Here is a 21,083-nt window from a genome sequence, read left to right as displayed (position 1 = left end):
GCAGAAAGCAGTTTATGTGGACAACTTTGCACAACTAACTTGTGGTGGCTAAAAAGATTTTTACTTATGCCTTTTAAACAGAATTCAGACAAATTCCATTCAGACCCAAGTATAAATAATAAATGTGTGTTTATTTGAATTTCTTTATGCTGAAAGCTATGCAGACAATAGACATTTATTTCTGAAGAGGATTTATGTTAAAATGAGGGTTCCCTGGGGCATTAAGAAATAAGCACACAAAAAGCACTCTACTAAATTATAACTCTGAGCATAAAATATGACAATTATAATTGCTAAAGTATAGCCAGTGTATGAAAGTTGAATATACTTCATGTCATGTTTTTGTAACTTTTTCATCATTGATTTAACCTGTTCTTGTCTGAGAAAGCTCTTTTTCAAATAGAAACCAGTTGCTTTAATCTCACTCATTTTTTTCCCTTTTCATTAACCATTTAGTAAATGAAGATACTATGTTGTAGTGGATGGTCAGGTAAACCTTAGTCCAAGTCTGGCATCTCACAAATGATGGTTGGGTGACCATATGCAAGTAATTTAACCTCTCTAGCCTCCAAGTAAATCTCCAAAATTATTTGTTATAGGATAGCAACAGATCTGCCTTGGTAGAGAGAGCTAATTCCCAGGAAGAACTATACTCAAAAGGAATTATATATGAAGCAGGAGTGAGAAAGGAAATGATGAATTAAATTCTCTCTATGAAAAAGAATGAAGAATTTATAGTACCTACTGATTGAATAGACTATGGTGGTACTTATTTTTTAATGGAAGAAAAGAAACTTTATAATTTAACTTCAGAATAATTTTTGATTTTCCCTCAAAACCCCATCTCAAGTATCATCTCCTCTATGAAATCATCCTTTGTATGCCAGTCTGAAGGTTATTTCTCTAACCTTATATATTATTGTAGCTATTTATATTACTCTCTTTTGGTTTTCATCATATTCTGCCTTCTATAATAATTTGTGTAGTGATTCCTGTCCCCTATTGGATTGTAAACTTTCTGAAGATAGTCTTCCCATGTTTGTTTGTTTTTTCCCTGTCTAAACATAGGAAGCTACTTAATAGGCTAGCTTACTCTCTACTATGCAAAGACCTCATCTTTCCATTATATTCAAGTTAAAGACATGAGACGTTAACTTAATAACATCTGAATTGACTAATGATAATGTCGTTCATTGTCTCATTATATCACAAGCAACTATATTGAAACTTTTATTAAGTCATTTCAGATGAATTTCAAAATGATTGAAAAGAAAATATTTTATATTAATATACTTCTATATATTACAGAGCTACTGCTTTTTAAAATCAAATTTTAATTGCTTTAAAAATAAAATATAGCATATGATTTATTCTGAGAAAAAAGATAATATGTCAGAATGTTTTATCTCTCAATTCAGGAGTTCTTTCCTAATGTAATGTATAGTTTAAGATTGTTAAGATATTACTCCCACCTCCATATTGATTGTTGTGTCAAAACTTATCTCTTTTTACTAATACATAAAATTCAATTGTGTATCATTTCTTGCTTCATTAGATCAATTTAGCATGTTGGCTCTGAGTTCAACCATGTCATATTTGCATGGTAAAGAGGAATTAGGAGATGAAATGAAACTGTAGGAGACCAGGTCTTAAAAATCTCAGTGGTTAAGTCACTATTTTAGAAGTTTAGAACTAGAGGGAATTTTGGAGAAGAGTTAGCCTAGAAACCTCTATTTGCAGATCAGTAAACTGACATCTAAATAGACTTGAATAAAAGCATACACTACAAAGATGCAAAGCCAGAATTATGACATTAAAATCCCAAATGGGAGAACTTTGTGCTGTACCTCACTTTCTGCAGCAGTGTAAAGGAAGCTTCTGGCTTAAATGTTTCACTCACAGTCTTTTCTTTCAGTATAGTAATGTCAGAGTAAATGATACCTTTAGGAAACAAATCCCCATCAGCATGAATTCATACCAAAAGTGTTGACTTTGGAGTTAGAGGATTGGGTACAAATCATAATTGTCAATTATTACCTGCATAACCTTGGATTACTCATTTAAGCTCTCTGAATATCAGTGTACTCTTCTGTAAAAGGAGGACACCAGGCTAATTAATCTTCCAGGTCTTTGCCTAGCTCTAAAGCCATGTCACATACATTCACACACATATATGCATGCACAGATATGTGTGTGTGTGGTATCTTTACAGGAAGGAAGGAAGGAAGGAAGGAAGGAAGGAAGGAAGGAAGGAAGGAAGGAAGGAAGGGAGGAAGGAAGGAAGGAAAAAGAAAGAAATTAATAAGCAAAGAAAAGAGAAAGAAGATTGTGACCGAGGATGTTTGGAGGATGTTGTAAAAAATATAGTCTGACATGTTGCTTTTACCATTGCAAAGAAATACTACAGAGTTGGTAAACTGTTGGTTTTCACATTAATGTCAGTGCTAAATGACATTACAAATAAACACTTACTATGCTATAAAATATTGATTTTTGTACACTGAATGCCTTTGTATTCATCAAGTGTCCTAAACAAATGTTGAACCATCTGTGATGTGTTTGTTCCTGAACATAGCACTTTCTATTCCCAAGTGCTCAGTAACTAAACATTCAAAGATTAGTTATAGTATGCTTACCAGAGTGCAAAGTGCACTTTAGGAGAAAGAAAAATATAAGATATGATCTTCACTTATATTCTAGCTTGAGAGGCAACACATGAATTAGATAACAATTTAAAGTTACATGAGGGTGTTTAAAATGAGGAAGTTATAAATAACTGTGAACTGAGGACATGCAAAGTACTTCATGGAATGAGGTTATTCAGGTATTTTTTTTTGGTTAGGTCGACTTTTTAATGGGATTTGGAATAAATAAGCTGCAACTTGATTTATCACAAATGAGATAGAGAAGAATGTCCAGAAAATGATTATTTATGAATGCTAAGATTTTTTGAACTATTAAGAGAGTAGTCAATGTGTGAGGTAAAGAGCACTGAATTTGATGTCAAAGAGGACTGTAGTTCCAAGCCTGACTCATACTTGCAATGTGAGCTTGGAAGTGTCACCCAAACTCTCAAGCGCTTCCATTTCCTCAACTAGATCAACTAGAGATAGAGGATACCTTTGATTAATAGTGTGCTCATAAATGTTTAACAATTAGAAATCTGCAAAGTAAAGAAGAGAAAAAAAGGAAAAAGTAGAAATAAAAGAATTGCCCAGAACACACTTTTAAGATTAATCCTCTATATCAACATATTTTCCATTAATTTCCTGTCTAGCAATTAACAAAATAATGGATTAACACTCCACTCCACTACATTTGCAGTGTTTCACTTATTTCTGAAGTGTACATTCTCACACTAAAAGTATAACAACCAACTCTAGCATTCCAACTAGCTCAAGAAAACCCACTCTCTATAACCTGCTGGTAAACTAGTAACTAGAATTCTAATGCCAGAGAATCTAGCTGGTATGATAAGATGCACCAGGTTGCTGTGGATAGGACACAACTTGTGGTCAGGAAGACTTCCACAAGTACTGGCTATATCATCTCATCAAATTCCTGTCTTTTGTCAACAATCCAAAAGTGTTTGGAGAGGATAGTAGCTAGAGAGATAGCAGTCCGAGGAGAATATTTATTTTATTAATTTTCTTATTTTTATCAAGAACAATTTGGGAAGACTGTCATGATACTGTGGAAAGCATATGCACATTTGAATTAGAGGAAGAGGACCTGAATTCAAATCATGCCTCTGTAACTTACTGCTTGTGTGATCATGGGGCAGGGGGTGACCTCATCATCATTATCATCAACACCATCATCATAGGCCTATGATAGAAATTATTGTTAAGCCTGTGGTAGCAAATGAGATCACTGAGAGAAAGTAAACAGAGAAAAAAGAATCATAATGATTCATTTATTTTAGGGTTTGTGGTTTACAAAGTAATTAACATTCTTTATCTTACTTGATTCTCCCAACAAACACATGGCAAAAGTAGCACAATTATTATTCTCATTTTGCATTAAAGAAGCTCAGGATAAATGACTTGATGAAAGTCATATTGCTAGTAAATGATCCTGAGACACCTTACAGGTTCAATTTCATTATCTTTCTTAATCCTTAGAAAAATCACTTAATCTCATTATACTTCATTTTTCCCTTTATTCCAAAAGGAATAATCACAGATTTAGAGTTGGAAAGGACTTTATAAACCAATCCTTTCATTTTTTGGAGGAAGAAACTGAAACCCTAAAAGAAAATTTTCATGTCATTTTTTTCTTAAGATATAATATGATTGTGCAAAATATACAGTAATTTCCTCAATTTGCTAACTGAAGAAGTATATGGGAAATTTAAACTCCTGAGTCATAGTGGGACTAGAAATAATAGGACTCAAAGTTTCTGGGGAGTTTGAATATCAAGACTCCCCTAAAGTCTCCCCCCACCAATAGCATAATAGCTCCATTTCCCATATCCTTACTCCTCCTTCCTTTAATGTCTGGTGCTGGTAGACCAAGATAAGAACTCCAAAAATTCCAGTAGACTTTAGTCATCATGGAAAAGGGTGCTTCATTCCTTTCAGAGCCCCAAAGTGTTGCCCAATTCCTCCCAGAAGTCAAGCTGACTGGATTCCATGATTGTTCCTGAATACACTTTGCTTTGTATCATGAAATAAGATCTATATAGGATTACGAAGGAAACCAATGTTTTGTCTGTGGAGAAGCCTGTTCAATAAAACTATTTTGCTTCACTGTCTCATTGTAGGCTCTATGTTTCCTTGTACTGAATTATTGGTATCTCCCAAACCCTCCTGAAAATAGATTCAGACACTATGTGACTCCCTGGCCCATGGTCACAAAAGTAGTGAGTAACAGAGTGATTTGAATTCAGGTCCTCTTCCTCTGACTCAAATGTGTATATATTCTCCACAATAAAAAAGACAGCGGTAGCAATTATAATCTGACGAAAACAAAAGTAAACCTGATAAAAAGAGATAATCAGGTAAACTACATTTTGCTAAAAGTTATAGGAAAAAAAGTAATAAAAATTTTGCTGAAATTTTCTGTAATAAAGGTCTTGTGTTTCACATACATAGGGAATTGAGTCAAATTTAAAGAAATAAGAGCCATTCCCCAATTGATAAATGGTCAAAAGATATAAATAATCAATTTTCAGAAGAAGAAATCAAAGCTATGCATAGTTTTATGAAAAAAATCTAAATCATTATTGATGAGAAGAATACAATTTAAAGCAACTCATAACTATCAGAAATGAAAAATGCTGGAGGGGGTGTGGGAAAATAATTATACTAATGAATGTCTGCTGCACTTATGAACTAGTCTAAACATTCTGGAGAACAATTTGAAACCATAAAACTGTGCATACGCTTTGACCCAGCAATACCACAATTACATCTATATTTCAAAAATATCAAAGAAAAAAGAAGAAAGACATATGTATATATGTGAGTATATATATACATACAAATGTATATATACACACATACAAAAATATTTATACCAACTCTTTTCATGGTGACAAAGAATTGGATGTCCATCAATTGAGAAGTGACTAAAGCTGTAGTATATGATTGTGATGGAATATTATTGTGTTATAAAAATGATGAGCATAATAGTTTCAGGAAAAAATGACAATATCTATATAACCTGAAATAAAGTGAAATAAGCTGATCCAGGAGATCATTGTCCACAGTAATGGACAGCAGTGTTGCAATGATGATCAACTGTGAAAGATTTAGCTACTCTAATCTATATAATGATACAGGACAATCCCTAAGGCCTAATGATGGAAAAAATGTTATACATATCCAGAAAGAAAACTATGAACTCTGAATGCAAACTGACGTGTAATTTTTTCACTTTATTTTTATTCTTTTCATGCAACATAGCTAATATGGAAGTAGTCTACATGATTTCACATGTGTAATTGATATTTCACATGTGTAATTGATATATTGCTGGCTTTCCCAATGGGTGGGAAAGTGGCTCTAGGGAGGAAGAGAATTTGGAATTTAATTCTTTGAATAAAATGTTAAAAATAAAAAATCTTCAAAAACGGGAAAAAAATGACCCAACTTTGTTAATTTAAATTTCCTTTCCTTTTGTTCTTGTCTGTCTGCTGAGCCCCTGATTTGGGTGTCATTCATAGTTTAGTCATTTGTACCTTGAGTGCCAAGAAATAGATTAATAAAAGAAATTTGTGTGATTATCATTTTTCTTACAAATAAAGAAGCTGACCTTTTGCAATGGAGCTAAATGATTTGTTACCTTGAAACATTGCCCAGTGGTAGGCCTCTATGTCATAGTAACCATACAGTCAAGGGATTTTTCCTACATTTTGTAATGTGGACTCCTTTAGCAATTTGGTTAAACCTATGAACTCCTTTAGAAAATAATGTTTTTAAATTCATGAAATAAGATCTATATAGGATTACAAAGGAAACGAATATTTTGTCTTTTGAGAAGCCTATTGTTTTCTAAAAGGGGAGGGGAATGGTCCCTATCATTTTTACTACCATGTTTCATGTATAACATGAAACAGTTACATTGGGCTTATTACTGTCACTCTCATATGATATGTTATCTTTTGAGTCTATGCTTTTGCACTGATGTTCCTATATGCCTAGGATGCCCTCCATCCTCACACCTCCCTCCTGGCTTCTATAACTTCTTTCAAGATTCTACTCAGAGGTCGGCCAAAAACCTTTCCCACCCAGCACCATCACTTCTTGTGCCTTTCATACGAGATTATTTCCACTATACCCTATAATCCTAGTATAGATAGATATAAATATGGATATATAGTCATTTTCATGTTGTTTCTTCCATTAAAATAAGAGCATCTTGAAGACAGGAGCTGTTTTTGCCTTTTTTTGTATCCCCAGTACTTAGTACAGTGCCTTGCACATAAAAAGCCTCAATAAATGCTTATTGACTAACAAATATTATAAAATATAATGGTATTGAAATATAATAAAATTATATTATATATGTATTTATGTATTGAAGTTCGCAAATTACATTGTAAGACTCTAGGTCTAGAGTAGACCAATGCCTTAACTTTACATAGAAAGAAACTGAAACCCCAGGAGTTCAAGTGACATGCCCACGATCACACAGTTTGTTAGTGAAGAGCTGAGAATAAATGCAGTCTCCCAATTTTCCCACTCAATGTTTTTGTTCTTACTAGATTAAGTTGCTTGCTGAGAACTGTTTTACAGGTAGTAGACCTGGATTTTAGTCTGGTCTTTTACATTTTTATGCATTGTGACCTTGAGTCAGTAAGCTCTATTGTCTGTGAAAAAGTTTGCCATCTGTAAAATGAGAATATCTACCTTGCCCGCTGAAGAGTTTTGAGAACCATAAAATAAGTTATTATGAAAGGTCTTTGAAAGTAGCAGCTCTTTATAAATGCATGGCAGTGGTATTACTTGTCCCAGTAGACAATTATTCCAAAACATGCTGGTAACATTTATTGAGTTATATAGCTGAAAGATTCTATGATCCTACTGTCTAATTTTTTTTAAACTTTTCATGATTGCATGACATAGTACCACTCTGATTTGTCTTTCATTGTGACCAGTGCAAAGAAGAGAATAAAACTATTTCTTTATTTCAGTGAAGCATCTATTGACTTAACCAATCAAAATATATGAACTCGATAATTCATTTCAAGAATTTCTTTCCCTTAAGTAGAAATGATGTGAATAAACACAATCCATGAAATGGAGGATTTATGTTCAAATTCCATAATTTTGCAATTATTTGAGCCTATCTACTCTCTAGTAGTACACTTAGTCTAGAGAGAGAGATACTAAGAAAATTGTCTTGAGTGGATTTGCTATCATTGCATAGCCTGGTGAAAAATGGTATTTATATCATAAAAGACTTTAAGAATTGACTTCAAATATAGCTTTCCCTATTTTCCCTTTTCAAAGATAGAATATTAATATAGATAAAGCTAGATTCAGAGACTAGAAAAGATAGATTCAAGTCCCACCTCTAAAGCAAACTGATTTTGTGACCTTGGGTGGGTTACAAAATCTCTCAACACCCCAGACAAGTTTCTAAAATTGTTATGTCTGTAGTTTCCTACACCCATTAAATTACAAGATTGACCCCCCGAAAATTTTTTATCTTTTTTCAATGAATAGATGGCTGGATTTAGAGTCAGAAAGACATAGGTTTGGATTTCCTTTTATTTTTACCAGCTATATGTTCATGGCCAATTCACTGAACCTTCCTCAGCCTTATCTATTTCCTCAAGAATAGGACTATAATATAAGAATAATATTTATAGAACCTGTTAGGTTCTGACATGGTTGATGGAACCAATATGACAAAAGGCTTTCCAAATTTTAAAATAATTAGAAATTTTAATTATTATTGTTATTGTTGCTCTTTTTTTCTATTCAAGACCATTGAAAAGTAATCCATGGCTTTATGTTTTGTATATGCATTTGTATACTAAGTACATTTTTATGACAATTATGTGTGCCTATTTTTCTATGTGAGGGATGCATTGATATACATTTTAAGTGCTGCATATGGTCATTATATATATATGTACATATGTGGGTATGTATGTGTGTATACATATACATTAATAGAATAATAATAGTTTCCAGAGACCCCAATAAAGAAATTATTTGGGGTCTGATTCTCCCTTTGTTATCCATGAGTAGCAACTGGAGAGTTCAAGTTTTACTACCAAAGGCAAAATTCAGTCCAAAATTTTAAGATTCAAATGTTATTATACTTGGCATTATAAAATAGCATTTTGTTGTATGTGAATATATTACTGCCAAAAGGACTACATCCAGGTATATGCTAGTAAATATTTAATAACTGACTCAAGAAAAATGGAGTACATGGAACATATTTTAAATATAATCTTCACTAATATTTTCTTCATCTCAAGTTTAAACAATTAACAAAACAATAAATCAGGTTCATTATTAATCTCTGTGGTATAAAATCTTACACTAAAAATCTAATAATTGGTGTTCTTGTTCAGTACACCCTGATTTCTTCTTTCCTTTATCTTCTGAGTGTTTAAATGAAAGCTACTTTGTCGTGAATGTTTCTTTTAATTCAATTTAAAAATATAACAATCTCTTATTAATCCTAGTACATATACTGGAGGGGTAATAAGAAAAAGAATATCTCTACTGTCTGTCACAAAGTTCATGGATTAAAGCCGCAGACATTGATTCATAGATATTCATTGAATAAAGTTTAAAATGTGGTCAAATCTGTTGGACTTACAACAGGGAAATTTATGATACATTTTAAAAAATACTTCCATCCATCATATCTAGAAATAAGCAAAAGAAGTTTTTGAATAGGAAATTAGATTTAGTTCAGTAAATATTTATTAAGCATTCACTGTGATATTTTAATATGTTAGGCTCCAAAGGTACAAAACAAAAGAAAAAAATACTCTTTTTTGCTCTCAAGAACCATTCATTCTATAATATAGATTTAAACTATCCTCTGCTTCAAATGTTGCAGAACTATTGAATCAAAATGTCTCTCCATCATTGTTGCTGTGTTGTTGATTCATTAATTATGCCTGACTCTTCAAGACCCTGTGAACCATAGTCAGCCAGGTCTGTCAATTCTCCACTTTTTTGAAATTATTTTTTTCATAGGTGAAGGTATCATTTATATTAAAAGGGAAAATACACAATTTTCAAATGACTTTGGCATCAATTACTTTCTTGAATATGGAATCCAGTATAAAAATATAATTCACATATAAACTTTCTCTTAAAGTATCCTTAATAGGAAACTAGATTAATATAGTTGAAATTCTAATTAATTCCATGCTGATCTGTACATATGAGTTACATGATAACTTTGTCATTCCTAAATAATATGATCTAAGCATTTCCTTTCTTTTGTCTACTATGATTTAAATGTTTTACTCTTTTATATATCTCAAAAATGAATATTTCAACACCCTCAAAATTGGTTTGTCTATAGCTTTTATCTTCTTTTTGTGTATTTAGTCCAGTTAACATATTGGTTTTTATTCATATCTGTTTTCTTTATTGCCGGGACTCCTTCCTATAAAATGACACTTCAGACTGCTTTTGAAGTCCAAATATATTGGCTACACTTTTTTTATAGTGCAAAGAGGGTTTTTTGTAATAAAAAATCGTTTTTTTGATATTTTCAAATTTTTATCTATTTAGCAATTTTATTTGCATCCTTTACTATCCCCAGGGTAACACTTTTTAATTGAATCTTTTTTCCAAACTTTCTATAAATAAGTTTTATACTTTTTCTTTTGAACTCTTTTGAAAATCTTCCAACATCATTCTCTAGATTTTAGAGGTGAGTCTTTAGTTTAAATCAGTGTTGTCTTTGACAGTCATGATTCTCCATTTACCAGGTGGATTAAAGGTTTGCTAACTAAGGTGATTTTTAGTATCTTATAGTGTTCTTGTTATAGCAATTGGTTTACAATCATCAAAAATATATATGAAATTGATATAGGCAAGCACTGCCTCCTCAACAATCCCTACTTTCCCCCACATTGTAAAAACTATTCCTTGCTCACCTCTTTTATATGAAATCATTTTGCACAATGCTTTCTCTCCATTCCCATTTCTTTCTCTGCATTCATTTTTCTTACCCTTGCATTCTTTTTTGATATCATGCTAACATGTTGGACTCACACTCATGTTTTAGGCCTTTGTAGATTCCATCTACCTGCCCAAATGATGATGAAAGCATTGGAGTTACATCATCTTTCTATATAAGAATGCAATTAATTTAATCTTTATGTCTTTTTTTATTTTCTCACTTATGTTTGCCTTTTAATGCTTTTCTTGAGTCTTGTGATTGAATGTCAAATTTTCTATTCAGTTCTGTATTTTTTTCAAGAATATTTGAAAGTACTCTCTTTTACTAAATATCTACTTTCCCTGTAGTCATTCTGGGTAGGCCATTCTATAATCCTAACTTCCTCTGGAATGCCATATTCCAGGCCCTCCCCTCTTTTATTGTGGTAAAAAAAAAAACAGTTAAATTATGTGTGATCCTGACTGTGTCTTCATGGCCTTTGGATTATTTATTTCTGGGCATTTACATTATTTTCTCCTTGACTTGGGAATTCTAGATTTTTATGATGATGTCACTGGGAATTTTCATTAGTGGATTTCTTTCAGTAGGTAATTATTGGATTTTTTTAAATTCTATTTTGCTCTCTGATTCTAAGATATTGGGGCAGTTTTACTTTATAGTTCCTTGAAAAATTATGTCTATACTCTTTCCTTAACCATGGCTTTCAAATAGTTCAATAATTTCTAAATTATTTCTCTTTGATTTGTTTTCCAGATCAATTTTTTTTCCAATGAATTATTTCACATTTTCTATTTTTTCAGTCTTTTAATTTTGTTTTATTGATTTTTTATGCAGTCATTCACCTCCACTTGAATAATACAAACTTTAAGGAGTTATTTTTTCAATGAAATTGTGTACCTCTTTTATCAAGTTATTAATTTGTCTATCATTATTTTCTAGCAATGCCCTCATTTCTTTTCCCATTTTTCCTCAATGCTGTTATTAATTCTTAAAATTATTTATTTGCATTCACATATCTTTCTTTAGCTCACCTAGAAATTCTTGTTGTTCTTGTGTCTGTTATGCATTTTCCTCTACAACTTTGATTATAGACATTTTCAATTCATTGTCTTCTGAGTTTATGTCTTCAGCTTCCCCATCACCATACTAGATTTTTATGATCAGGTTCTTTTTTGTTTGTTTTACTCTTTTTCCACCTTATTTCTTTTTTAAATTAAATTTTATGTTTATTTTTAGATTACATCATTCATTTCCACAAGATTTTGAGTTAGAAATTTTCTCCCTGTCTTTCCCCTACCCACCAGCCCAAAAAAGGGTCCCACTATATACCCCCTCCCCAATCTTCTCTGTCCTATATCCTCTCCCATTCCCCCTCCAACTTTCCAGTAGGGCAAGATGGATCTCTATATTCCAGTGTCTCTATATCGTATTTCCCAGTTGCGTGTAATATATATATATATATATATATATATATATATATATATATATATAACTTTTAATTTTAAAACTTTGAATTCCAGATTCTTTCCCTTCCTCCCTCATCACCCCCCCTTATGGAGAAGATAGGCAATTCAACATAGGTTGTACACGTGTAGCCATGCAAAACATTTCTGAAGTTGGTGTATTATGAAAGACTGACTATATTTCCATCCATCCTATGCTACCCCCCCACACTTGTTCTATTTTCCACTTGGACTGTGTCCCTTTTCAAAAGAGTATGATTCTAACTTTTCTCCCTCCCAACCTGCCCTCCTCTCCATCATCCCACATCTCATCCCCTTCCCACCTACTCTCCTGTAGGGTGAGATACCATATTTAGTGTATATGTCATTCCCTCCCTAAGCCAAATTCAATGAGAGCAAGGTTGACCCATACCCTTTTGCCTTCATGTTCTTCCCATCCATTGTAACAGTTTTCCTTTACCTCTTCTATACAAGATAATTTACCCCATTCTTTCTCTTACCATCTCCTCTCATTATATTCCTCTCTCACCTCTCAATTTCACCTTTTAAGTATCATCCCTTCCTATTCAATTGGTCCTGTGCCCTCTGTCTATATATACCAGTACACATTTGTAGACATACTCACATATGTATTCATATGCCCATATACCCTCCTATATAGATCTATATATGTCTATATATATATATATATATGTATGTATATATACTCCCTTCAATTATTCTCATACTGAGAAAAGTTTCATAAGTTACAATTACCATTTTTCCATGTAGGAATGTAAATAGTTCAACTTTAATAAATTCCTTATGATTTCTTTTCCCTGTTTACCTTCTCATGCTTCTCTTGCTTCTTGTATCTGAATGTAAGATTTTCTATTCAACTCTGGTTTTTTCATCAAGAATGCTTGAAACTCCTCTATTTCATTGAATGACCATCTCTCCCCCTGAAACATGATGCTCAGTTTTGCTGGGTAGGAGATTCTTGGTTTGAATCCCAGCTCCTTTGACCTCTGGAATATCATATTGCAAGCCTTTCAATCCCTCAGTGTAGAAGCTTCCAGGTCCTGTGTTATCCTGATTGTGTTTCCACAATATTCAAATCGTTTCTTGCTGGCTGCTTGTAATATTTTCCCTTGATTTGGAACTCTGGAACTTGGGTATAATATTCCTAAGAGTTTTCTTTTGGGGACCTTTTTTCAAGAGGTGATTGGTGGATTTTTTCAATCTCTATTTTGTCCTCTGGTTCTAAAATATTAGGGAAATTTTCCTTGAGAATTTCTTGGAGGATGATTTCTAGGTTATTTTTTTGATAATGGCTTTCAGGTAGTCCAATAATTTTTAAATTCTCTCTCCTGAATCTATTTTCCAGGTCCATGGTTTTCCCAGTGAGAAATGTCATTGCCTTCTATTTTTTCATTTGTTTGGATCTGTTTAATAGTATCTTGATTTATCATAAAGTCACTAGCTTCCATTTGCTCTGATCTAATGCTGAAGGACTGATTTTCTTCAGTGAGCTTTTGAGATCCTTTTTCCATCTGGCAAATATGGCTTTTTAAGGTATTCTTCTCCTTATTGGCTTTTTGAGCCTCTTTTGCCATTTATGTTAGTCTATTTTTTAAGGTGTTATTTTCTTTGGTCAGGTTGTTTATGATCTTTTCATGATTTTCTTGCATCATTCTCATTTCTCTTCCTAATTTTTCCTCCACTTCTCTTATTTGGTTTTCAAAAATTTTCTTAAGCTCCTTTATGGCCTGTAACCAGGTCATATTTTTCTTGGAAGCTTTTGGACTTCATTGTCTTCCTGCCATTCCATGCTTTGATCCTTTTTGTCCCCCAAAAATGAATCCAAAGTTTGATTGTTGTGCTTGCTTTGCTTCCTTTTCTTGCTCATGTTGCCACTCAAGTACTTGACTTTTGAGCTTTTTGCCACAGTATAACTCTGCTTCTAGAGAGGTGAGCTTTGTCCCAGATAATTGGGTTTTTCACAGTTGCCACTGTTCTTAGTTTGCTGCCCTTTCTGAAGCCTCCACACTCTCTGGCTCACTGGACACATACCCCAGGACCTCCACCCTAGACAGCAATCCAGATCCAAGCAGATTAAAGCAAGAGCAATTCCCCCTCATCATGGTTGTTTGGTTCCCCTACAATCTGCAGGCCAGGAGTTCTGAAGCAGCCACGTGGCTACAGCTGCCACACCTCAGGCACTTCTCCCTCTGGGAGCAGATGCCAGACCACACTCCTAGCCTCCCTATTCCCAAAGTTTACACTGACCTCTCACTTTCTCTTTGGAATTTATGGGTTAATAATTCTGGAAACCACCACAGCTGCTGGTAATCTCCTGAAGTCCCTCTAGCCAGGGCTGGTTGGGCCTCCCTGAGGCTAAAGCCACAGGTTCATGCAGGACTGGGCTCTGCTTTCACTGGGCTATGATGAACCCTTTCTGTCTGCCTTCTGAGCTGCCATTATTTGGAGATTTGCTTCTCTCTGTCACTTTGTGGGTTCTGTAGCCCTAAAGTTTCTTTAGAGTCATTTTTTTCAGGTATTTGAGGTGGTTATGGGAAGAGCACAGGGAATTTTCCTGCTTCTATGATGCCATCTTGTCTCCACCCCTACAACTTATTTTTTTTTTACCTTTAATTTTATGTTAGAGTTGGGTTCTGCTAACCTCTGGGACAGAGACTGAGTTTATATATTTTTATATATTTTTTGAACTTCTGCTGCTTTTACAACTCAGTGTGTGTCATTAAGGTTTTGGTGCTTCTAAAGTCATGTGATCCAAGAAGAGGTATGGTATTGACCTTCTGCTCTTCTACCTCCTTACATAGGTAGTACCCCTGCTACCTTATGACTGCAATCATTCTTTTCATCCCTGGAACTTTGACCTGGAACTGGGAAATGTGCTCCAGAGCTTACATACAGCAGTTGATCCTAGTGCTAGTACAACAATCCTCTGGGACCTCTTTCTGAGCAGGTATTCAGTCACCTCATTGTCCCTAGGCATACCACTTCTGCCAGCCCAGAGCCCATAGATGGTTCCACTTCTCATACACCACTCCTAGCTAATCCCTATTTCAATATCCACAGAACCCTCTGTTTTTCTAAACTGATTTGGGTTATAAAAATGACTTACCATGACTTTTTTTCGTTTTTTCTGTGCAGAATTTGATTTTATACATTTTTAAGTTGTTATAGAGGGGTGTACTTGGGGAGCTTGGGAAAAATATATTTCATTCTGCCATCTTAGCTCCTCCCCCCAAACTCATTTGGTGATCTAATTGTATATAGACAGCTGGTTCAGAAATGATTCCATTTAGTAGCAACTCAGTTCCAGTCTGTCAAAGTATAACCAATTTCTGTGTGTTTATCTCTGTGTGCATGCATACATGTGTGTATGTGTGTGTGTTTTCTTCATGCTGAGTATCTTCTAATTCTTTCCTGAAACAATTCTTAGTGACTTGACATGAAATATCTATGCCATTGCTTCTTTCCTTCCTTACTGTTGTATGGTATTTTTCATATCAATCCTGATCTATACCCACATTTGAATAAAATTCGTCAAATATGAAATGTTATGTGTAAACCATTTGTGTTCCTAAAAGCATTATATAAATGCAACCTTTTATATCAGTACAATTTGAAAAATCTTATGAAGTTTCTTTTTTGTTTTATTTTGTTTTTTTTCTAGAAAAAACTTTAGCAACAACCATATGTGTATACATTGAAATTATTTTCATGATAATCTTTTTTTTTAAATAATGGTCATCCTTACTGTAATATCAGGTGACCAAATGTTCCATGAAATAATGTTTCTCATTGCCATTAGATATAGGATAAAGATACTTCCTTATAATTCTTTATTAATTTCTGCAAGGTGAGCCTGTGAGTCATCCTTCCATCTTGCTGCAACTTTCCTATTCTCATTTTATTTATAAAAGGAATGTCAAGTCTGATTTGATTTGGGCTCTTTATATACACTGATTTTTCATTAGACAAGGATCTGACATATAGAGTTACAATTGCAAAGTTAAAGTTTATAGATTTAAAAAAAGGTATTAATACCCTTTGTCCAATTTTTCTACCACTCTACCACCATTTTTCAAGAAACAAAAGGGGGAAAAAGAAGAGGTCTTTAGGATCTACTCTTGGGGTAAACTGGCGAAAAGTTGTCATGACCTGGAAAAATATCCAATAAAAGATACTGAGAAAATATGAAAGTCAGACAACACATGGTTTAAAAGAAAGTGGGAGGAAAGGAAATGGAGGGTCATAGTATAAATTATTCTCAAAGAGTTTAGACTAAAGTTCCAGGATGATATCTAGTGAGGATATTCAAATCAAGTGAGGAATTTTCTAGGTATGGAGAAAGACATGGGTGTATTTGTAGGCAGCATAAAAAGTAACCAGAAGACAGTGAAAGATATCAGTTTAGTGAGAGAATAGGGATGGCATGGTGACAACATATTGGAGAAGACTGGAGGGAATTGGATCATCAATGCATATAGAAGTGTTTCCCTTGACAAGAAGAGGGGCTACTTAATAGCAATATTAATAGTAGTAGTAATAATAATAGATAGCTATAAAAACAGAAAAAGCACTGGTCCTGGAGACAGAAAGATCAATTTTAATTTGGACTTCAGAGGCTTAGTCAATTCATTTAACAACTGTTTATCTCAGTTTTGTATATTGTAAAATGGGGAAGATATATTTCCTAGGTTTGTTGTGAGCAACAAATGAGATAAAATTTGCAAAAATACTTAGCACAGTACCTAGAATATAGTAGGTGTTATATAAATGCATAATAAAAATAAGAGCCATAACATTTAAGTAGTACTTTAAAGTTTGCAAATTATTTTACATAAATTATTTTATTTGATATTTACAACAACCCTGGTAAGTAGGTGCTATTATTACCTACATTTAAAAAAAGAGGAAACTGAAGCTGATTTTCAAGAATCCACATAGTACATAATTGCCTGAAGCAGGATTTGAACCCAGATCTTCCTGTCTCCAAGTCTGACACTCACCCAAACTATCCTGTTTGGTGTAATCAGTCTGGATGGTAACAGCAATTATTCCTTCTAAAAGGACAAAAGTAATAGATCATAATTCTACTTTTGAAAATACATTTGTAGATGAATGTTCCTTTTGTGTGGGGGTACCTGTGAGAAGTAAGTCTTACCATTGATTATTCCTTCAGAGAACGTTTAGTCCAGGCCCTGAAGATATGTTGGCAGCTGAGGAAGTAAAAGCAATGTCAATTAGGCATGTGGTTGGATCTAGGAAATTCAGTTATTGGGTGAGGGAGGGGTTTGAGAGAGGGAACAAAATGAGTAAAACGTAGAAGATTGGGGATAGATAACCCCTACCTGAATAAAATAACAGTGGATTTGAAATGAAGGAGTTGAGTTGCTCAAGTGACTAGCTACATGCTCTCTTTCCTATAATAATCAGCCCTGCCATACTTCTGTAACTGTAGGTGTGTTTCTTTAACATGGCTGCACATAAAAATGTCTTCACAGTTCTTTCCAAGGACATAAGAGTCTTTCTTCTTTCATCTTCACAACATAACAAACAGGTTTATAGTTACTTAATGGACAAAATCATGTTACTGATATTTTTTAAGGTTATTTTATGCCTATATACTCTGAAGAAAGAGACCCTTAAAATCACAGATAAGCACACAGACATTCTAACACAGATATTACCACTTTTTAATAAGCACATTTACTTATTCTGCTTCCTCCCCCAAACAGAAACTGGATAATAAAGAAGTAATGATATTTCTGTAACCATTTTTGAGATGTTTAACATTTACACAGTGCTGATTAAAATCTGTTGTAGATGATAATTATGCCAGATTTATCACTCAAACACTCAAAAATGATTTTGAAAAATCTTTAAGAGGCACATACCAGGTTTAATTTCTCAAAGGGCTTCCATTTATGGAACATCTGACTAGATTATGCCCTTTTGTCACATTCTCTGTCAATGAGAAATCACTGCAAAAAACAAGTAGATTCTTGGTTCTAAAAATAAACTCTTTCACAGGAAGAAGAACTAAGGAAAAGTGGGGAAGCCAAATATGCCCACCTGAGTGATGAACTTCATGTGTTAATCGAAGTCTTTGCTCCACCTGGGGAAGCTTATTCACGTATGAGTCATGCATTGGAAGAAATTAAAAAGTTCCTTGTTCCAGTAAGTACTTGACATGATTTTATATGCATGTTGTTTCTCTTTTCTTACAACTGAATGTTAGTTTGTTCTTACACATCCTTTAAAAAGCAACTGCCATTGATCATTAGAGTTAGTATGGTTGAAAGGGGGGAAAACGCATAAGAAAATGAAACAATACTAGAAATGAAGTGAGAGTACTTGGCTTCAAATCCCAGCCCAAGCATTATTTTGTATGACCTTGAGAAAGAATATAATTTTTATAGGCTTCAATTTCTTAATATGCACAATTGAAAGGTTTGAATTTGATTCTCTAAAGTTTCTTTCAGTTCTAAATCAGTTATCCTTTGTTTATGTTTAGTTCTAATCTTTATATGCCCTAAAAGGTTCAGGCATTTAGTAATTTACTTAAACATATGTTTGTTGAATAAAATTAAATTGAATGCCTAGCATTATAGGTTTTTAACTAAAAAGGAACTTTAGAGATAATTGAGTCCCTTATTTTACATATGAGGAAACTGAGGCTCATAGGGATTAATATTCTGCTCAGGGTTACAGTTATTAAGTATCTAATGCTGGGTTTCAACCTTTCTTCCTGATTCCACAATAGGCTATGTCAGAGCAATTGAATTTATTTGATTATATCAAGTATGAATATATGTAAATATAGCAAACCGGGGAGAGAAGAGAGATTATCAAGTTTTGATATCCATTCTTTTCTGTAATGTACTCAGCAGTGTATTGTTTTTGGTCTTTGAGGACCCATCAAGGAACATTTGCCTGAAGCAAATATGATTGATGATATTATCAGTGGGGGTCTATTGAGTTCCATGTTGGGATTCTTGTTTTTTCCACTGAATGTTGTCAAACCTTGAATGAAGTCTCACATTGGTGGGGAATTTAAGTCTTTCCCCAAGGTTTTTGGAAAAATCTTGCTAGAGCATAATGGGAAATTAAAACATCTTTTCAGAGCTGTCCATCTGAATTACAATCAATCCCTCCTATCCTGGGGCATAATCAATGTAACTTAGGAGTTCTTTTTACAGATTTTATGAGATTTGTCATCAATAAATCCCAATAGTAAGTTAAAAAAAAAAGAAAAGACACATACATGAAGACAGCATTTTTATTAAATAGTTGTATTAATTATCCAATAAGGATTTTTCAAGAAACTTATATTCATCAGAACTGTATTGAATGTTTCAGGGGTACAATTTGGCTTGATAATGTGTTATTTGATTGTTTCCATTGGCTTCATCTCTTATGTCTTTGGTATCTATTATCTGAATCTAGGTAATAAAAAGAAAATTGAGACAATCCTTTAGATAATTGAAACACAAAGACCATGGAGTCCTTAGTTATCCTTTTTATTTAATAATGGAAATCTCTATAGTAAGTAACTTACATTAATATCAACTATAAACTGCATCTTCACCCATAATGATATACAACTACCTGAATTTCTTGTCACAATGTTGTTGAAGAACTAGTAATTTAGAATGCTATTCTACCAGAGAAAAATTAAACAACCTGTTATTTGGGTAAAAAATATGCTTATATTTCATAGACCTCATATTATTTCAGGTTGTATAGGATTTAGTCTGTGATGTGTCATGTATCAGAATATATACACAATAGAAGTATTAACTTTACCATAAGTGAATATAAGGATGTTACAGAAGTCATTCATTCATTTTCTTACCTAGCAGCTCAAAAGCAGCTGCTGTGGTTGTTTTGTCATAATTAATTGAGGAAACATTTGTGTGTCTGGAGAAAAAAGAAGCTAGACCTAAAGAAAATGAGAAGATAATAATTCAAAGATAATGAAATATGTGGTTATTTATGGCAAGGTATTATGAAGGACATATCAAACAATATTTGTTCTGTATTTCTAGAGTTCAAGACTTCTAATAGATACCATTGGTATACAGAAAAAAACTAAATAGGCAAACTTTGAACAAAAGTATTGCATAATATGTATGCAACCAATTAAATAGATTTAGTTGGGTAATAAGCAAATTGGGAATTATATGTTAAGATAATTTCCCAACCATTTTCTCATAAAGGAGCCACATTTCAAAGTTGTTGTTTTTTCTGTATGACAAAAGATAATAAGTTGACACTCTAGAAAGTGACTGCCAACTAAGGGCATGGATTGGCACAAATTTTCCAGATGTATATGTCACATGTACAAGATCATGTAGAGTTACATTGTCTTGGGCACCTGGATAGAAGACTTGGATGTTGATAGATTGCTTCTGATCCATGCAATGGAAAATCACTTTAGGGTTATAAAGAAAACAGAAAAATTCCAAGTAAAGAATAGAAATGGTGACTCTGACAGTGAAGAAAAAGCATGGGAAATTGATTGGGAGGAGGGACAATAAATGGATAACTTAGGGAGGAGATAGTACAAGAGAGATCCAGTTAGACAAATTCAGTGAGATACTTTCATTTTCATATTATTTCCTTAAATATTTTTTCCTTCCCATTCCTATAAATCACTGTGAAAGGAAAATTATCACATTAAATTTGCATAATGGGATCAAATCTTGCTTCTTGTAATAATTCCTTCCAGAATAATCATATCCAATGATCTCCCATTACTTCAACTCTTTTCATAAAGTATTTAAAGATGATGAAGATGCCTCACATTATATATTATTTATAAAATATAGTATTTTATGGTTTACCAAATACTTTATGTCCATTGTCTCATTTGAGCCTCACAGGAATCACTCATCTTTCCAACAAAATTTCCTAACCAAAATGTTTATTATGGTTGAATGTAGAGTAAGTGTTCAGTCATTGTCAGCTGAAAAGCGAAATGGAAGATTG

The 21,083-nt window shown here is 33.3% G+C and overlaps 1 protein-coding gene across 4 annotated transcripts in view; it reads left to right on the top strand.

The window, feature by feature from the left end:
• Positions 1-21,083, top strand: part of KHDRBS2 (KH RNA binding domain containing, signal transduction associated 2) — an 890,357-nt gene that overhangs the window by 417,302 nt on the left and 451,972 nt on the right. For all 4 annotated transcript variants that reach the window (XR_011164972.1, XM_069070694.1, XM_069070693.1 and 1 more), the window contains one exon: positions 18,123-18,269. Coding sequence is in view for 3 of the 4 variants with exons in the window: in XM_069070694.1 (XP_068926795.1) it covers positions 18,123-18,269 (147 nt within the window). In the remaining variant the exon portion in view is untranslated. The remainder of the gene's footprint in view (positions 1-18,122; positions 18,270-21,083) is intronic.

Source organism: Petaurus breviceps, unplaced genomic scaffold, assembly GCF_028583685.1.
Source record: "Petaurus breviceps papuanus isolate PSGF00001 unplaced genomic scaffold, PetGlider_PUasm1.0 90822, whole genome shotgun sequence".
Taxonomy (NCBI): Eukaryota; Metazoa; Chordata; class Mammalia; order Diprotodontia; family Petauridae; genus Petaurus; species Petaurus breviceps.
The sequence above is the reverse complement of the archived record's forward strand: the minus strand, read 5'-3'. Positions and strand labels throughout refer to the sequence as shown.